This window comes from Panthera uncia, chromosome X (genome assembly GCF_023721935.1).
Source record: "Panthera uncia isolate 11264 chromosome X, Puncia_PCG_1.0, whole genome shotgun sequence".
Lineage (NCBI taxonomy): Eukaryota > Metazoa > Chordata > Mammalia > Carnivora > Felidae > Panthera > Panthera uncia.
Window position 1 is genome coordinate 107,098,346 of NC_064817.1, and position 17,450 is coordinate 107,115,795.

General features: G+C 39.3%; 1 protein-coding gene across 1 annotated transcript; it reads left to right on the forward strand.

Moving 5' to 3' along the window:
• The first annotated feature begins 304 nt into the window (after window positions 1-304).
• Window positions 305-17,187, forward strand: ZNF449 (zinc finger protein 449). Its single transcript, XM_049644314.1, has 3 exons — window positions 305-1,108; window positions 15,765-15,878; window positions 16,070-17,187. Exons 1-3 carry the CDS (start codon window positions 919-921, stop codon window positions 16,951-16,953), a joined length of 1,188 nt encoding a protein of 395 aa, XP_049500271.1. The 5' UTR covers window positions 305-918; the 3' UTR covers window positions 16,954-17,187.
• Window positions 17,188-17,450: the final 263 nt, after the last annotated feature.

A 17,450-nucleotide genomic window follows, 5' to 3' on the forward strand; every position in this document is an offset into this window, starting at 1 on the left:
AGTGTCAGTCAATCTGAACAGCAAGGAATACAGTGGTTGTCTGATTTCCCAGGTAGGGCTTTCCTAGAAAATTCAGGTCACGCTACCATATGCAACACTATTTGGTGTGTATATGAGCCACAGTGTGAAGTCCTTGACAGGTTCTTTTTACCTGGATGGAAGTTTGAGGGGGAACTACAGAGTTGGCGGGGACCCGGAGCAGTGCCGCACCGTGAACGGTTTATACTCCCATCTCTGCCCACTGAGTTCCGCCGGCCACCTGCCTTCATGCCACGTCAGCCTGTGGTGGTGGCGCTACTGTCCCCTGCTCAGAAGGGCACAGGGCAGAACCTGTGGCAGGAGGGAGAAAGGGCTTCGAGTTGGGCCTTAGGTGCCCGGTGTTGTGTGTTGACGGGGCTGTGCAGTTAGCCTCACTGAACTGGAGCCTTGCAAAATTTCCTGCGCCCGCCCCAGGGCGTAAGGAATTTATGGTTTCCCTTCCTCTCTCTGTCCTCTGGGTTTGGCTTACGATAGCAGATTTTACGTGCCTGTGGCCTAATCGTGCACTGCCCAGTACGGCCGCCACCGGCCAAGTGTGGGTGGCCCTTGAGCGCTAGCGATGTGGCCAGTGCAAACTGAGATGCGCTCTAAGTGGAAAACGCTGGCCACATTCAGAAGACTGAGCATGAGAAATAAAGTAGGTGAGATATCTCCCTAGTAATGGTTGGCGTTGATTACATTCTGAACTTAGGGTATTTTAGCGGTACTGGGTTAACCGAGGCATGTTATTAAGATTGACTTCATCGCTTTCTTCTTTGTTTATGCGGGTACTGCAAAAGCAAAATGACGTACACGGGTCACACTGTCGCTACCGGGCATTGCTGGTCTAGACTTTAGAGTGATGGGTTCTGCCATTTGCCCCAGATCGATAGGCAGGAAATGCTCTTGGAAGAACTGGCACCGGTGGGAACGGCACACGTACCACCAAACATCCACCTGGAGTCACCCCCACTCCAAGTAATGGGACCTGCCCCGGAGGGCCCAGTGGCAGAGCCTTGGATCCCACAGGCAGGGCTGCAGGAGCTGAGCTATGGTGCCGCTGAGGAGTGCCAGCCCTTCCTGGACCCCGGTAAGGCAGGGGTTTTATTTCCTTTCTGAGGTTTGTACTTTGAGAGCTGAAGCGCTCTCCAGGTCTGGGGGTGGGTCAGAAACACCCACTGCTGGATGGAAGGGGACCACTGTGATGAAGCGTGGGAGGAGGGACGCCTCTCTGGGAGGAGCTGAGAACAAAGCACGGTACATCAGATGGGATTAAAAACCCTGTAAGCTAATGACCCTGCTCAAGAAGCCTGTTTTCCCCTTTTCAGTTGTTTTTATTGTTATAAAATGCACATAACATAAAATTTACCATCTTAATCATTGTGATGTGTATAGTCCAGTGGTATTGAGTGCATTATTAATGTCAAACCACTACTAACATCTGTTTCCATAACTGTTTTCACCTTGTAAAACTGAAACCCCATACTCATTTAAACAAATAATTGCCCATGTCTCTAGCCTTGGAAACCACCAGTCAGCTTTCTGTCTCTATGAATTTGACTACTCTGCGTACCTCATCTACATGGAATCATACAGTATTTGTCTTTTTGTGACTGGCTTATTTCACTTAACACATGTTCTGAAGGTTCATCCATTTTGTAGCATATGGCAGTATTTCCATCCAAGTAAAGGCTAAATAAATATGCCATTGTACGTACCTACTGCATTTTCTCTATTTTCCGTAAATGTATGCTTAGTTTTCTTCCATGTTTTAGCTAGTATGCAAATATCTCTTTGAGACCCTGCTTTTACTTCTTTTGGGCATACAACTAGAGGTGGAAATGCTGAATCATACGGCAATTCTGTTTTTAATTTTTTGAGGAACAGCCACACTGGTTTCCACAGTAGTTGTACCATTTTACATTCCCGTCAATAGTGCGTAACTTTTCTAATTTGTCCACATCCTCATCAACACTTGTTATTTTCTGTTCTGTGATAGTAGCATTCTTAATGGAGGTGAGGTGGTATCTCACCGTAATTTGGAATTGTGTTTCCCAAATGTTAGTGACATGGAACATCTTTTCAAGTGCTTATTGGCCATTTGTATATCTTCTTTGGAGAATGTGTATTCAAATCCTTGAACATTTCTTTTTCTTTAAGGTTTATTTGTTTATTTTGAGAGAGCGAGCGTGAGCCTGAGCATGAGTGGGGGAGGGGCAGAGAGAGGGAGAGACAGAGAATCCCAAGCAGGCTTCATGCTGTCAGCATAGAGTCTGCCACTGGGCTCGAACTCACAAACCACGGGATCATGACCTGAGCCCAAACCAAGAGTTGGACACTTAACCGACTGAGCCACCCGGGTGCCCCATTTTTTTTTAAAGTTTATTTCCCCCTGTACATTTCAAAAACGGAATGTGCTTTGTTGTTGAATTTTAGAATTCTCTATATATTCTAGATATTAATCCCTTATCAGATATGATTTGCAAATATTCTTCCCATTTGTGGGTTGCCTTTTTACTCTGCTGAAACTGTCTTTTGATGGATAAATTTTTAAATTTTTCATGAGCTACTCTGTGTCTACCTTTTCTTTTGTTGTCTATACTTTAGGTGTCATATCCAAGAAATAATTGCCGAATCCAGTGTCATGAAGCTTTCCCCTATGTTTTCTTCTAAGAGTTTCATAATTTTAGGTCCTGACTTTAGGTTTTTGATCTGTTTTGTGTTAATTTTTGCACGTGCTGTTGTGTAAGGTTCTAACTTCATTCATTTGCACACACATATCCAGTTTTTCCAGCACCATTTGTTGAAAAAAGTATTGTTTCTCCATTGAATAATCTTGGTATCATTGTTAAAAATCATTTCACCATATATATTAAGGTTTATGTATGGGCTGTCTGTTCTGTTCCATTAGTCTATATGCTAGTAAGTTTTGAAATCAGGAAGTGTGAGTCCTGTAGCTTTGTTCTTCCTTTCCACGAATTTTTGTCGTTTGGGCATCCCTGTAGAGTCCATATCATTTTAGGTATGGGTTTTGCTATTAACGCAAACAAAGTACCATTGGAATTTTCATAGAGATTGTATTGAATCTGCAGATCACTTTTGGTAGTATTGACATCTTAATAGTATCAAGTCTCCCAATCCATGAACATGGGATGTGATCTTCTTTATTTTTTTTTTGTTTTAAGAAATATTTATTTATTTTTGAGAGAGAGAGAGACACACAGAGTGCGAGCAGGGGAGGGGCAGAGAGAGAGGGAGACACAGAATCAAACAGGCTCCAGGCTCTGAGCTGTCAGCACAGAGCCCGATGTGGGGCTCAAACTCACAGACCACGAGATCATGACCTGAACCAAAGTCAGATGCTCAACCGACTGAGCCACCCAGGCACTCCTATTTATATCTTCTTTAATTTATTCTACCAATGCTTTGTCATTTTTGTGGTACAAGTCTTTGATGTACTTAATTCCTAAGTATTTTATTCTTTCCGATGCTATTGTAAATGGAACTGTTTTCATAATTTCTGGAATTGTTCATTGTTCATCGTTAGTATATAGAAATGGAACTGATGTTTGCAGGTTCATTTTGTATCCTGGTACTTTGATGAATTCATTTATTTATGTTAACAGTTTTTTAATGGAATCTTCAAGGTTTCTATATACTAGATCATATAATCTGCCAATAGAGATCATTTTACTTTTTCCTTTTCAATTTGAATTCCTTTTACTTCTTTTTCTTGCCTAATTTCTCTGGCTAGAAGTTTCAGTACTGTGTTGAACAGAGTGGCCAAAGCAGGCATCCTCGCCTTCTACCTCAACTTAGAGGGAAAGTTTTCGGCCTTTTACCACTGAGTGTGATGTTCCCTGTGGGTTTTTCATATATGGCTTTTATTTATGTGGAAGTAATTTCCTTCTGTTCCTATTGTGTTGAGTGGGTTTTTTTGTTTTATCATGAAAGGATGTTGAATTTTATCAAATGCTTTTTCCACATCATTTGAAATGGTGTGTTTTTTCCCTTCATTCTGTTAAGGTGGTATATTACATTGACCGATTTTCATATGTTGAAGCAGCCTTGCATTCTAGAAGCAAATATCACTTGGTCATGTTATATAATCCTTTTAATATGTTGCTGAATTCAGTTTGCTAATATTTTGTTCAGGGTTTTTTGTATCAATGTTCATAAGGGATATTGTTGTGTCATTTTCTTATAGTGTCTTTTCTGGCTTTGGTATCAGGGTATTGTTGGCCTCAGAGGATGAGGAAAGTGTTTCCTCCCCTTCATTTTTTTTTGGAAAAGTTTGAGAAAGATTTGTATTAGTTCTTCCCTAAATGTTTGGTAGAATCCACCAGTGAAGCCATCAGGTCTAGGGCTTTTCTTTGTCAGGAGATTTTTGATTACTGCTTCACTCTCTTTACTAGTTTACTGAATAGGTCTATTCAGATCTTTCTGTTTCTTTGTTATGTAGTCTTGGTAGGTTTTGTGGTTCTGGTAATTTATCCATTTCATCTAGGTGATCCAATTGGTTTGTATACGGTTGTTCATAGTGCTGTCTTGTAATTGTTTTTATTTCTGTAGAATGATTGGAAATATCCCGACTTTAATTTTAACAATTTTTGCCTTCTTTCTCTTTGTCTCTTTGTCTTAGTTCATCTGGCTAAAGGTTTGTCAAGTTCATTCATCTTTTCAAAAAGCCAATGTTTGGTTTCATTGATTTTCTCTATTGTCTTTCTAGTCTTTATTTTGTTTATCTCTGACTGATCTTTATTGTTTCCTTCCTTCTGCTTTGGGCTTAGTGTTTTTCTTTTCTTATTAGTTCCTTAAGTTGTAAAGTTATGTTACTGTTTTGGGCTTTTTTTGTTTACTAATGTAAGTATTTATAGCTATAAATTCCCTACTTAGCCCTGCATTCATTATGTCTCAAAAGTTTTGGCACTTTGCATTTTCATTTTCATTGATCTCTAAGTATTTTCTAATTTTCTTTGTGACTTCTTCTTGCATCCATTCGTTATTTAACAGGGTGTTATTTAATTTTCACAAATTTGCCAATTTTCCAGTTTTCCTTCTGTTCTGATTTCTAACTTCATTCCATTGTGGTCAGAGTAAGTACTTTGAATGAGATCTGTGTTTTTAAATATATAGAAACGAATTTGTGGCCTAACATACCGTCTGCATCCCAGAAACTGTCTCATATGCACTTGAGAAGAATCTGAGATTTTTATTCTGGCCATCTTAGTGAGTGTGAAGTGTTTCTTCAAAGACTATAATGGTGTTGAGCATCGTTTCATGGGCTTTTTGGGCGTTTGTGTATCTTCACTGGAGAAATGCCTATTTAGATTTTTTGCCTATTTTTGTTTTTTATTTTTTTATTTTTTTTAAGTAGGCTTCACACTCAACCTGGGCCTTGAACTCCGGTCCCTGAGATCAAGAGTTGGATGCTCTAACAGCTGAGCCAGCTGGGCACCCCTGCCTATTTTTAAGTAGGATTATATGTGTTTTTATTACTGAGTTGTGTATGATCTTTTTATATCCTAGATAAAAGTCTATTATTAGATATATGACTTATAAGTAGTCTTTCATGTTTTGTGACTGTCTTTTAACTTTCTTAATAGTGTCCTTTGTAGCGCAAAAGTTCTTTTTTTTTTTTTTTTTTAATTTTGATGCGGTCCAGTTTAACTATTTTTTGTTTTGTTGCTTGTGCTTTTTATGTCATACCTAAGAAACCATTGCCTGATACAAGGTCATGAAAATTTACCCCTAAATTTTCTCCTAAGAGTTTTATAGTTTTAGCTTGCATTTAATGCTTTGATTCATTTTCAATTAATTTTTGTATAAGTTGCACAGTAGCGGCCCAAATAATATGTATATTTACATATATTCTCGCATATTCAGTTGTTTCAGCATGGTTTGCTAAAAGGCTCATTCTTTTCACATTGAATGGACTTGAAACTCTTGTCCAAAATCAGTTGACTACAGGTATATGGGTTTACTGCTGGACGGTCAGCTCTAGTCTAGTGATCTATATGTCTATTCTTATGGAAATACCACACCGTCTTTATTATTGCTTTCCAGTAAGTTTGGAAATATGAGAGTGTGGGGGCTCCAATTTTGCTTTTGTTTTTCAAGATTGTCTTGGCTGCTCTGAGTTTGATACAGTTCCATGTGATATTTAGCATCAGCTTATCAGTTTCTACAAAGAAGTCAGTTGGGATTCTCATAGGGGTTGTGTTGAATCTGTAGATAAGTTTGGGGAGTATTGCCATGTTAACAGTGTTAAATTTGTGATGCATACACATGTGGTGCTTTTCCATTTATTTAGATTTTCTTTAATTTTTTTTTTTTACATTTTTTATAGTTGCCCAAGTATAAGTTTTTATACTGCTGTTATGAAATTTGTTCCCAAGTATTCTTTTTAATGGTTTTTCCAGAGGAACTGTTTTCTTAATTTCATTTTTGGGTTGTTCATTAAAAATATATAGGATTACAGGGCGCCTGGGTGGCTCAGTCGGTTAAGCATCTGACTCTTGGTTTCAGCTCAGGTCATGATCTCACGGTTTGTGAATTCTAGCCCTGCATTGGGCTATGCATTGAGCATGGAGCCTGCTTGGGATTCTCTCTCTCCCTTTCTCTCTCTGCCCTTCCCGTGCATGTGCTCTCTTTCTCTCAAAATAAATAAACTTAATATCTCTCTATGTAGGATTATAATTAATTTTTGCATATTGATCTTGTGTCCTGTAATCCTACTTGTTTAATAGTTCAAATTATTTTTTAGTGGGTTCCTTAGGATTTTCTATATCAGAGATTATGTCATCTGAAAAAAGAGATAGCTTTACTTATCTTGTTCTAATCTAGATACCTTTTCTTCCTTTTCCTTGCCAAATTACCCTGGCTAGAACCTCCAGTACAATATTCAATGTAAGTGGTGAGACCGGACATCCTTGTCTTGTTTCTGATCTCAGGGGAAATGCATTTAGTCTTTTACTGTTATTTATGATGTTAGCTGTGGGCCTTTCCTTGATTCCTTTTATTAGGGTGAGGAAGTTCCCTTCTATTCATGGATTATTGAGTGTTTTTATCAAGAAACTCTTGAATTTTGTCACATGCTTTTTGTGCGTCTATTGAGATGATCATGGTTTTACTTTTTATTCTCTTGTAATGGTGTATTTCCTTAACTTTTGAATGTTAAACCAACATTGCATTCCTGATGCAAATGGATCACTTGATCCTGGTGTATAATTCATATTATATGTTGCTGGATTTGGTTTGCTAGTATTTTGTTGAAGATTTTTATATCTATTTTCATCGGAGATACTGTCTGTAGGTGGTTTTTTTTGGTCCTGTCTTTATCTGGTTTTGTCATCAGGGTACTATTGGCCTCATAGACTGAGTGGGAAAGTCTTTGTTCCTTTTCTATTTTTTGGATGTGTTTGTGAAGAATTTCTGTTTTTTTTCTTTTGTGGTTTATACCTTGGATGTCACATTTAAGAAACTGTTGCCTAATTCAAGGTCATGAAGATTTATAGCCATGTTTCCTTCTTTTTTTAAATATATTTTTAAAGTTTATTTCTCTTGAGAGAGAGAGAAAGCACGAACAGGGGAGGGGCAGAGAGAGGGGAGATAGTGAGAATCCCAAGCAGGCTCCACACTGACAGCATGGAGCTGGACGTGGGGCTTGAACCCACGAACTGTGAGATCATGACCGGAGCCAAAGTCAGATGCTTAACTAACTGAGCCACCCAGGTGCCCCTCTTTTTTTTTTTTTTAAGAGAGAGAGAAAGTGTGAGTCAGGGGAGGGTCAGAGGGAGAGAGAGAGAGAGAGAGAGAGAGAGAGAATCTTAATCAGACTCCAGGCTCAATGCAGAGCCCAGCAGAGGGCTCAATCCCATGACCCTGGGATCATGACCTGAGCCAAAATCAAAAGTTGGATGCTCAACCAATTGAGCCACCAGGTGCCCCTGTACTTATGTTTCCTTCTAAGAGTCTTGTGGATTTAGCTCTTAAATTTAGATCATTGATCCATTATGAATTAACTTTTGTATATGGTGTGAGAAATGGGACTAGCATCATTCTTTTACATGTGCATATCTAGTTGGCCCAGCACCATTTGTTGAGGAAACTATTCTTTCCCCATTGAATTGTCATGGTACCTTTCTCAAAAATGGATTGACAATAAATGACAAGGCTATTTCTGGCTTATCAATTCTATTCCACTGATACATTTTTCTTTCCTTATGCCAGTACAGTGAGTTGGAAAGTGTTCCATTCTCTTCTGTTTTCAGTGAGAGATTATGTAGAATCGGTGTTAATTCTTTAAACGTTTGGTAGAATTCACCACTGAATCATCCAGACCTGGGCTTTTCTTTGTGAGAAGTGTCTTGATTACTAATTCAGTACCTTTACTTGTTATAGGTCTATTCTGATTTTATATTTCTTCCTGAATCAATTTTGGGTAGTTTTTGTGTTTCCAGGAATTTATGCATTTCATTTATCTAATTTGTTTCTGTGCAGTTGTTCATACTATTCCTTTATAATCCTTTTTATTTCTGTAAGGTTAGTAGTAATAGTTCCCCTTTCATTTATGATTATAGTAATTTGAGTTTTCTTTCTTCTTTTCTTGGTCAGTTTAGCTGAAGATTTGTCAATTTTGTTAATTTTTTTCAAAGAACCAACCTTGGTTTTGTTGATTTTCTCTATTGTTTTACCGTTCTCTGTTTCATTAAATCCTGCTCTAATCTTTATTATTTTCTTCTGGTTGTTTTAGGTTTTGTTTGCTCTTATTTTTCTAATATTTTAAGGTGCAAAGTTAGGTTATTAATTTCAGATTTTTCTTTCTTTTCAATATAGGCATTCATAGCTATAAATTTCCCTTTAAGCAGTGGTTTAGGTACATTCCTAAGTTTTGGTATATTGTGTGTTCATTTTCATTTATCTCAAAGTATTTCTAATTTCTCTTTTGATTTTTTTATGATTGATTATTTATTTAAGAGTGTGTTGTTTAATGACCTTGTATTTATGAAGTCCTCAAATTTCTTTCTGTTATTTCTTTTTTAAGTAGGCTCCATACCCAGCGTGAAGCCCAATGCAGGGCTTGAACTCAGAACCCTGAAATCAAGACCTAAGCTGAAATCAAGAGTCGGACACTTAACCAACCTAGCCACCCAGGCACCCTTCTGTTATTTTTTTCTAACTTCATTCTGTTTTGGTGGGAGAATATACTTTGTAATTGTGATCCTTTCACATTTTTGAACATTTGTTTTATGGTATAGCATCTTGACTGCCCTGGAGAATTTTCCATGTGCACTTGAGAAGAACACATATTCTGTACTTCTTGGGTGGAATGTTCTATAAATGTCTGTGACATTTAGTAGGATTATAATTTTTTGTCTTCTATTATTGATCTTCTGCCTAGATATTCTATCCAGTAGTGCAAAGAGGTATTTAAGTCTCTGCTACTGCTCAGTTGTCTATTTCTTTTACTCTTTCTGTCAGTTTTTGCAGTCATGTATTTGGTACTCTGTTTTTAAGTGCATGTATGGTTAGAATTGTTATATCTTCCTGATTTGTCATTTTACCATTATAAACTGATCCTTTTTATCTCTAGAAGCTTTTTTGTTTTGATGTCCATTTTGTATGATATTAGTGTAATCAGTCTGGCTGTCTTGTGGTTGTTATTTGCATGATATATCTTTTTCCATCCCTTTACTTTCAGTTAGTATCTTTGAATCTAAAGTGTGTCTCCTGTAGACAGCATGTAGATGGATTTTTAAAACCTAGTATGATGATCTCTGCCTTTTGATTGAGTTGTTTAATGCATCTATGTTTAACCTGATTTTTGATATGGTGTAACTTACATCTGTGATTTTACTTTTTGTTTTCTATATTTCTCATATCTTTTTTGTTTCTCTGTCCTTCGTTTGCTGCTTTCTTTTGCACTGAGTAAATGTTTTGAATGTAGCACTTTACTTAATCAATTTTCACTATTTTTTAAAAATTATTTCCTTAGTGGTTACTCTAGAGATTAGCATGTACATCTTAACGTAATCAGATTTAGATTTATACTAATTTCATGCTAGTAAAATATAGAAATATTTCTTATATATACCTCTATTTTCTTCCTTTTTTGTGGTGTTACTATCATACATATTGCATTAAAAATGTTAAAACCTCAAAAAAATGTTAGAAACCCAAAAATACATTGTTAAAGATATTACTTTATATAATTTTAAGCCTTCTAAAAGAGCTAGAGAAGAAAGAAATACAAATAGATATTATGACTTTTGTTGTATTAACATTATTTATATTTCTGGTTTTCTTCATCTTTCCTGTGGATTTTAGTTATTAATTAGTCATTTTTTTACCCCCATACAGTTTTGCGCTCATCCACCTCATTTGTGCTGTTATTGGCAAATATATTACATTTCTACAGATTATTTGCCCAACAGTGCACTACATATATATTGTTCTATACACTGCTTTTAAAATCTTTTAAGAGAAGAGGGGCACTTAAGTGGCTCAGTCAGTTAAGCAACTGACTTCGGCTCAGGTCATGATCTCAGGGTTCATGAGTTGGAGCCCCGCGTCGGGCTCTGTGCTGACAGCTCAGAGCCTGGAGCCTGCTTCAGATGCTGTGTCCCCCTCTCTCTCTGCCCCTCCCCTGCTTGTTCGTTTGTTCTCTCTCTCTCTCTCTCTATATATATATATATATATATCTCTCAGTCTTTTAAGAGAAGAAAGGAGCAGAAATTAGTATTTATACCGTCTTTTATAATTACCCTCTCTTGTTGTGCCCTTTGTTTTTTCGTGTGGATTTGAATTCCCATTTGGAATCAGTAGCTTTCAGACTGAGGAACTGCCTTTAGTATTTCTTGTTAGGCAAGACTTCTGCCAATGAATTCTCTCAGTTTTTGTTTATTAGAAATATTGTTATTCCAGATTAATTTTTTTTAATGTTTATTTGTTTTGGAGACAGAGACAGAGCATGAGAGGGGGAGGGGCAGAGAGAGAGGGAGACACAGAATCCAAAGCAGGCTCCAGGCTCTGAGCTGTCAGCACAGAGCCCGACGTGGGGCTCGAACTCATGAATGGTGAGATCATGACCTGAGCTGAAGTTGGACGCTTAACCGACTGAGCTACCCAGGCGCCCCTCACAATTCATTTTTTACAGATAGCTCTTCTGGATATAATTTCTCATTTTTCTTTGAGCACTTTGAATATGTTGTCCCACTGTCTTCTGGCCTCCAGTGTTGCTAGTGAGAACTCGGCCTTTAATTTTATTGGAGTTCCCTTGTAAGTGACAAGTCATTTTCCTCTTGCTGTCTTTCAAGGTTTTCTTCTTTTTATGTGACCTTTAGGATTTCTACTATGATATGTCTGGTTTTTTAAAATGTTTATTTTTGAGAGAGAGCAGGAGAGGGGCAGAGAGAGAGAGAGAGAGAGGGAGACAGATTATCCCAAGCAGGCTCCTCTGTGCTGACAGCAGAGAGCCCTGATGTGGGGCTCATACTCACAAACCCAGAGATCATGACCTGAGCCGAATTTGATGCTTAACTGACTGAGCCACCCAGGCTCTCTGATATGTCTGTTTGAAGATCTCTTTGTGTTTGTCCTGCTTGGAATTCATCTAGCTTCCGAGATGTGTAGATGAATGTGTTTTCAACACATTTGGGCAGTTTGGCACCACTGTTTCTTCAATTTGTTTTGTTTTTTTTCTGCTCCTTTCTCTCACCCTCTCCTGGTTCTCTCATTATACATCTAGTATAATGGCACCTAGTGGTACCCGACTTTTCTCTGAGGCTCTATTCACTTCCCTTCATTCTTTTTTTCTCTCTGTTCTTCTGATAGTATAATCTCTACTGATCTGTCTTCAAGTTCACTGATTGTTCTGATAGTTCACATCCATTCTTGAGCAATTCTAGGGAATTTTTCATTTCAGTTATGGTACTTCTCAGCTCCAGAATTTCCACTGGATTCTTATTATACTTTCTACTTATTGATATTCTCTATTTGATGTGATGTGATGTGATGCTGTTTGTCATCATAATTTACTTCCTTAATCATGGATTGGTTTCGTTCTTGGATACTCATAATGGCTACTTTGAAGTCTTTGCTAAATTCACTATCTAGTCACTCACATAGGCAGAGTCCGGTCTCCACTCTTTTTTTTCTTCTAGTGTATGAGTCATACTTTCCTGTCCACATGCATGGCTCATCATGTTTTGTTGGAAACTGGACATTTTAGATAAAACATTGTAGCAACTCCGGAGTCCTTCTTTCCCCTCCCTAGGGCTTGTTATTGTTATTTGTTTGCTTATTTGTTTGGTAATGGCTGCGTTCCTTCAGTCAACTCTAGTCCCCTGTGAAATGTTAACCTTTTGATGTTGCCCCTCAGGGAGCACAGTCTCGGATGTGCACACAGTCACCCTGGAAAGGCAGCACTTTTACAGGGCTTTCTTTGGCTGCCTCTTTCCCTGACCTGACCCTGCCATTAATTTCCAGCTAATTGCTCTATTGTTTTCAGCAATGCCCTGGAGCATAATTTCTCCCTGGACCAATCTAGTCAATTTCAGATACCTTTGTTGGGCTAGCTCCTGAGGTCAGGTTTTGAGATTTGTTGTGATCCCAGGAGGGCTCTTCCCAGCTTGTCTTTTTTCCCACTTCTCTTCGGCAAGCTAGTCAGCCTGCGGTTTAGGGTGTATAGTCCATAAATCTATCAAACTCTTTCCTGTTGCCTTTCATTATAATCTGTGCTCTTTTTTAGAATATCCTTAGGCTTAAATGTTCATCCTCTGTTGCAAATGAATCAGGTGTTTTTTTTGGTTTTTGTTTTTTTTTTGAGAATATATTAGGAGCTACCTGTTTTAAGGCCTGCTTCTCCGAGGCCAAATCTCTGATACATTGCTCTGGAGGTGGGGGAAATGGTGTGCTTATCTCTGAGTGAAACTGCCACTTTCCAGCTGAGCACTAGGTCCGGCCCTCAGGTCTTCTTGGGTTGCATCTCCAGGCTTAGAACCACTGTCTTATAATCACAACTGCCTTACAAGGACAGACAGGGAGTACTCTAGTGTTGTCACCAATAGGACACCCAGGGTAGCTCCTCCATGCCACCAGTAGAGACTGGGCAGATAAAAGCTGTCCCCACCTTGCAGCCACAATTGTTTGGACCTTAGAATCAACAATGGGTAGCTGGGGTAGGATGAGAAATGCTGAGGTCCTGCCCCTTCCAAGAAGATAGCCCTCCTGGGGGAGAGGCCGCCTCGGTCCCTGTGCCAGTGTAGAGTGGAGCTGGGAGAGGCACCAAAGAGAACTGTTGTGGTTTAAATCCTCAAGAATCTCCCTATTACCAGGGCGCCTAGGTGGTGGCTCAGTGGGTTAAAGGTCTGACTTCGGCTCAGGTCATGATCTCGCTGTTTCCGAGTTGAGTTCGAGCCCTGCATCGGGCTCTGTGCTGACAGCTCAGAGCCTGAAGCCTGCTTCCGGGTTCTGTGTCTCCCTTTCTCTCTGTCCCTCCCCCGCTCATGCTTTGGCTCTCTCTCAAAAATAATAAACTTTTTTAAAAAAAGAATCTCCCTATTACCTGTGAATTTTAGAAGATTAAAAAAAAATAGATGTTTCCTAGTTTGCTGTAGGCCCTTAGGACCAGTGTTTGTTTTATTTTTTTAAATTTTTTAAAAAGTTTGTTTATTTATTGAGAGAGAGAACACAAGCAGGAGAGGGGCAGCTGGAGGGAGAAAATCCCAAGCAGGCTCCTAGCTGTCAGCATGGAGCCCATTGCGGGGCTCGATCCCATGAACTGTGAGATCATAACCTGAGCCCAAATAACGCTTAACTGACTGAGCCACCCAGGTGCCCCTGTTTTTTTATTTATTTAAAAAAATTTTTTTAACGTTCATTTATTTTTGAAACAAAGAGAGACAGAGCATGAATGGGGGAGGGTCAGAGAGAGAGGGAGACACAGAATCTGAAACAGGCTCCAGGCTCTGAGCTGCCAGCACAGAGCCCAACGCGGGGCTCGAACTCACAAACCGTGAGATCGTGACCTGAGTCAAAGTCGGACACTTAACCGACTGAGCCACCCAGGCGCCCCATCCTGTTTTTTTATTTTTAATAATTGTCACTAGTTTCATTGGGAAGTAGGTCTGCAGAGCTCCTCGTGATATGTTGGAAATCCACCTCCCCGACTACATTTCGGTTATAAATCCACATTTTACACCGAGGCCTTTGCTAGTCTGCCTCTTTCAAGTTTCAGTTTTCCCTCATGGCAGGTTTCCTCTGATCTGGAACCCCCAGTTTTGTTTGACCTGTGCCATGTTACCCTTTGATCCCACTCTTCGCTTTGCAGTCTAAACAAAAACAATGCAGTGAATTTATTTTTCATTTTTTGTAAGCTTATGTATTTTGAGAGAAGGAGAGAGCACATGGGGGGAGAGGCAGAGAGAGAGGCCCCAGCGATCTGGGGCTCACACTCACTTACAGCAAGACCCTGACTTGAGATGAAATCAAGAGCCAGACACTTCAGACTGAGCCACCCTGGGCACCTCAACAATATAGTGAACTTAAACAAAATTGTATTTGAAATGCATTTTTGTTTGTCATTCTTAATTGCAAAAGGTCTTTTTTCCATGAAAATATAAAATAAGGTATTTTAGTCCCCTTCCTATGTTTTGACATAATGCTTTGAAACGTAAATTTTCATTCCTTTGCTAATGTATTTTAATAATGCTACTATTTTAAAAAATATTGCTGATGTTTAAACAGCATCCTGCAGTTAGATTTCAAGGCAACAGTTTTCATCCCACACTTTATTGCAGACCAATATACTTTGCCAGAGCCGAGGAAGGTGAGGAAAGGTCGTGGAAAGAGAATGTGAGCCACAGCAGCTGTCAGTGGGGAGAGAGGTGGTAGGACATGGGGACAGTGAGTGTAGGAACTTGTTCTAGTTGTTCTTAGACTGATAGAAATACCGTTGGATGGTTTTTTGGGTTAATTTCAAGAGAGTGCACTTCTAGGCTTCCCCTGAAATAAACATAAACCCTGCTTTTGCTTGTTGGCAACCTAGTCATTTTCCATTGTATTTGAAAATCTCAATAGAAAAGATTCTAGTAAATAGTTTCATAACCCATACATTTATTTATTAATTTTTTCAGCGTATTTATTTTTGAGAGAGGGCGCACATATGTGCAGGAGCGGGGGAGGGGCAGAGAGGGAGGGAGAGAGAGTATCCCACGCAGGCTCTGAGCTCTCAGCACAGAACCCGACTTGGGGCTCAAACTCACGAACCAAGAGTTCATGACCTGAGTAGAAATCAAGGGTCACGTGCTTAACTGACTGAGCCACCCAGGTGCCCCTCCTAACCCCAACTTTTAGCTTTCTCTTCACTCGGTATCAATAGCAGCATTTCTCAGTTTTATGCCAAAATACGCCAAAACTCTATGAAGATTTACTGCCTATTTTGGCTCTAACCTGAATAAATATCAGACTAGATATAGAAATCATGTAGTGTGTTGATTTCAACACAGAAATGGTTTACTCTCCTCCCACAGAGGAGAATGGCCTTGAATTGAGCACAAAAGGATGTTCTCTCATCACATGTTTTGTTTTTATCTTTAAAAAAGAGAGTCTCTTGTGAGAGATCTTGGGTGGAGTCATAGTCATTGGGGAGAAAGTAGACCTTAAGCGGCCACATGTCCCAGATGTCGTCAGAGAAAACCCTTGATGACATAAACTATTCTGCTTCTCATCTTTCTTATGGCCAGGGTATCCAATACCAAAGCTGGACGTGAACTTTTCATTGGAGCCTCGAGAAGAGGCATGGGTGAAGGAACTACAAGATTCCAAAGAAATGAAACAGTTATTTGACTCCAAGATAGGTAAGTCATGGTTCATTGATGTCATGGAATAAAGAAAAGAAAAATTCGGCCTTCATCAGGGTAAAGAGTTTGGGATTCTACCAAGGAGTTTCTGTATTCCTGCTGGTGGTTTAATACAATCCTTCCTTTTCCCTCGTGTGTTCCTCTCTGTGGGACGCAGTGACATCTTCAGTTTCTGTTTCTTCTCTCAGGTTTTGAGATGGGGATAGAAAATGAAGAAGATTCTTCAAAACAGAAAAAACTGGAGAATATGTATCCATTTATTGTTACTTTAGAGGGGAATGCTCTCCATGGGCCCATTTTGCAAAAAGACTATGTACAGTTGGAAAATCAGTGGGAAAGTCCCCCGGAGGATCTACAGACAGATTTAACAAAACTGGTGGATCATCCGAACCCCTCTGCAGGAGAGAAACCTGAGAATTCCAACTTAGAAGAGCCTCTCGACCCCAGACCCCAGAAGAAAAAGAGTCCAGGGGACAAACCTCACCGATGCCCTCAGTGTGGAAAATGTTTTGCGCGGAAGTCGCAGCTTACAGGGCACCAGAGAATTCACTCTGGAGAGGAACCGCATAAATGCCCTGAGTGTGGAAAAAGATTCCTTCGTAGTTCAGACCTTTATAGACACCAACGGCTTCATACCGGAGAGAGGCCCTACGAATGCACTGTGTGTAAAAAGCGATTCACTCGACGGTCGCACCTTATAGGGCACCAGAGAACGCATTCTGAAGAAGAAACCTACAAATGTCTTGAGTGTGGGAAAAGCTTTTGTCATGGATCGAGTCTCAAAAGACATCTGAAAACTCATTCGGGTGAAAAACCTCACAGATGTCACAGTTGTGGGAAAAGTTTCAGTAGACTGACAGCTCTTACTTTGCATCAGAGAACTCACACCGAAGAGAGACCTTTTAAATGTAATTACTGTGGGAAAAGCTTTAGACAGAGACCGAGCCTTGTTATTCATTTAAGAATTCACACAGGGGAGAAGCCATACAAGTGTAGTCACTGTTCTAAAAGCTTCAGGCAGAGGGCAGGCCTTATTATGCACCAGGTCACTCACTTTAGAGGACTTCTTTAAGAATCTTGAAGAGAACAGGTTCCCACAGAGATTGACACTAACTAAAAAAAAAAAAAAGTTAACCAACAGCAGCCTGTTTGCCTTGGAAGAATCTTTTTTGTTTGAGCTTATGAGAACAGGTTTTAAAAACTATTTAAAAAGCCCTTCTTCCAAAGTATATGAATTCTAGACTATCTGTCTACTCTTGCAACATTCCCAGATTTGATTTATGCTCTCTTCCTTTTTTTTTTTTTTACAATGAAATGTTTTGTGTCCTAAGCCAACTATGTCATAGATATAAGCATAAAGCATAGAATTGATGACAATCCTTTTCAGAGTAGGGTCAATATGATGGATGATCATGTCTATCAACATAACTACTAAAGCAGCACCATAATTATTCTGCTGTCATTATGAAAGGGGATGATGTTCGTGCAAAGCTTTATATGTGTCCTCTAAGTAGTAAGCAAGGAGACAGTGTATTTTGTCAAATAATAAAAATGTGTCGAGAACACATT

Excerpts from the sequence above, each read along its gene's own strand:
- ZNF449 (XM_049644314.1), top strand. The coding sequence starts at position 919 with ATGCTCTTGGAAGAACTGGCACCGGTGGGAACGGCACACGTACCACCA. Across the intron at positions 1,109-15,764 it reads CCAGCCCTTCCTGGACCCCG|GGTATCCAATACCAAAGCTG; the intron begins GTAAGGCAGGGG and ends TCTTATGGCCAG. Across the intron at positions 15,879-16,069 it reads GTTATTTGACTCCAAGATAG|GTTTTGAGATGGGGATAGAA; the intron begins GTAAGTCATGGT and ends TTCTTCTCTCAG.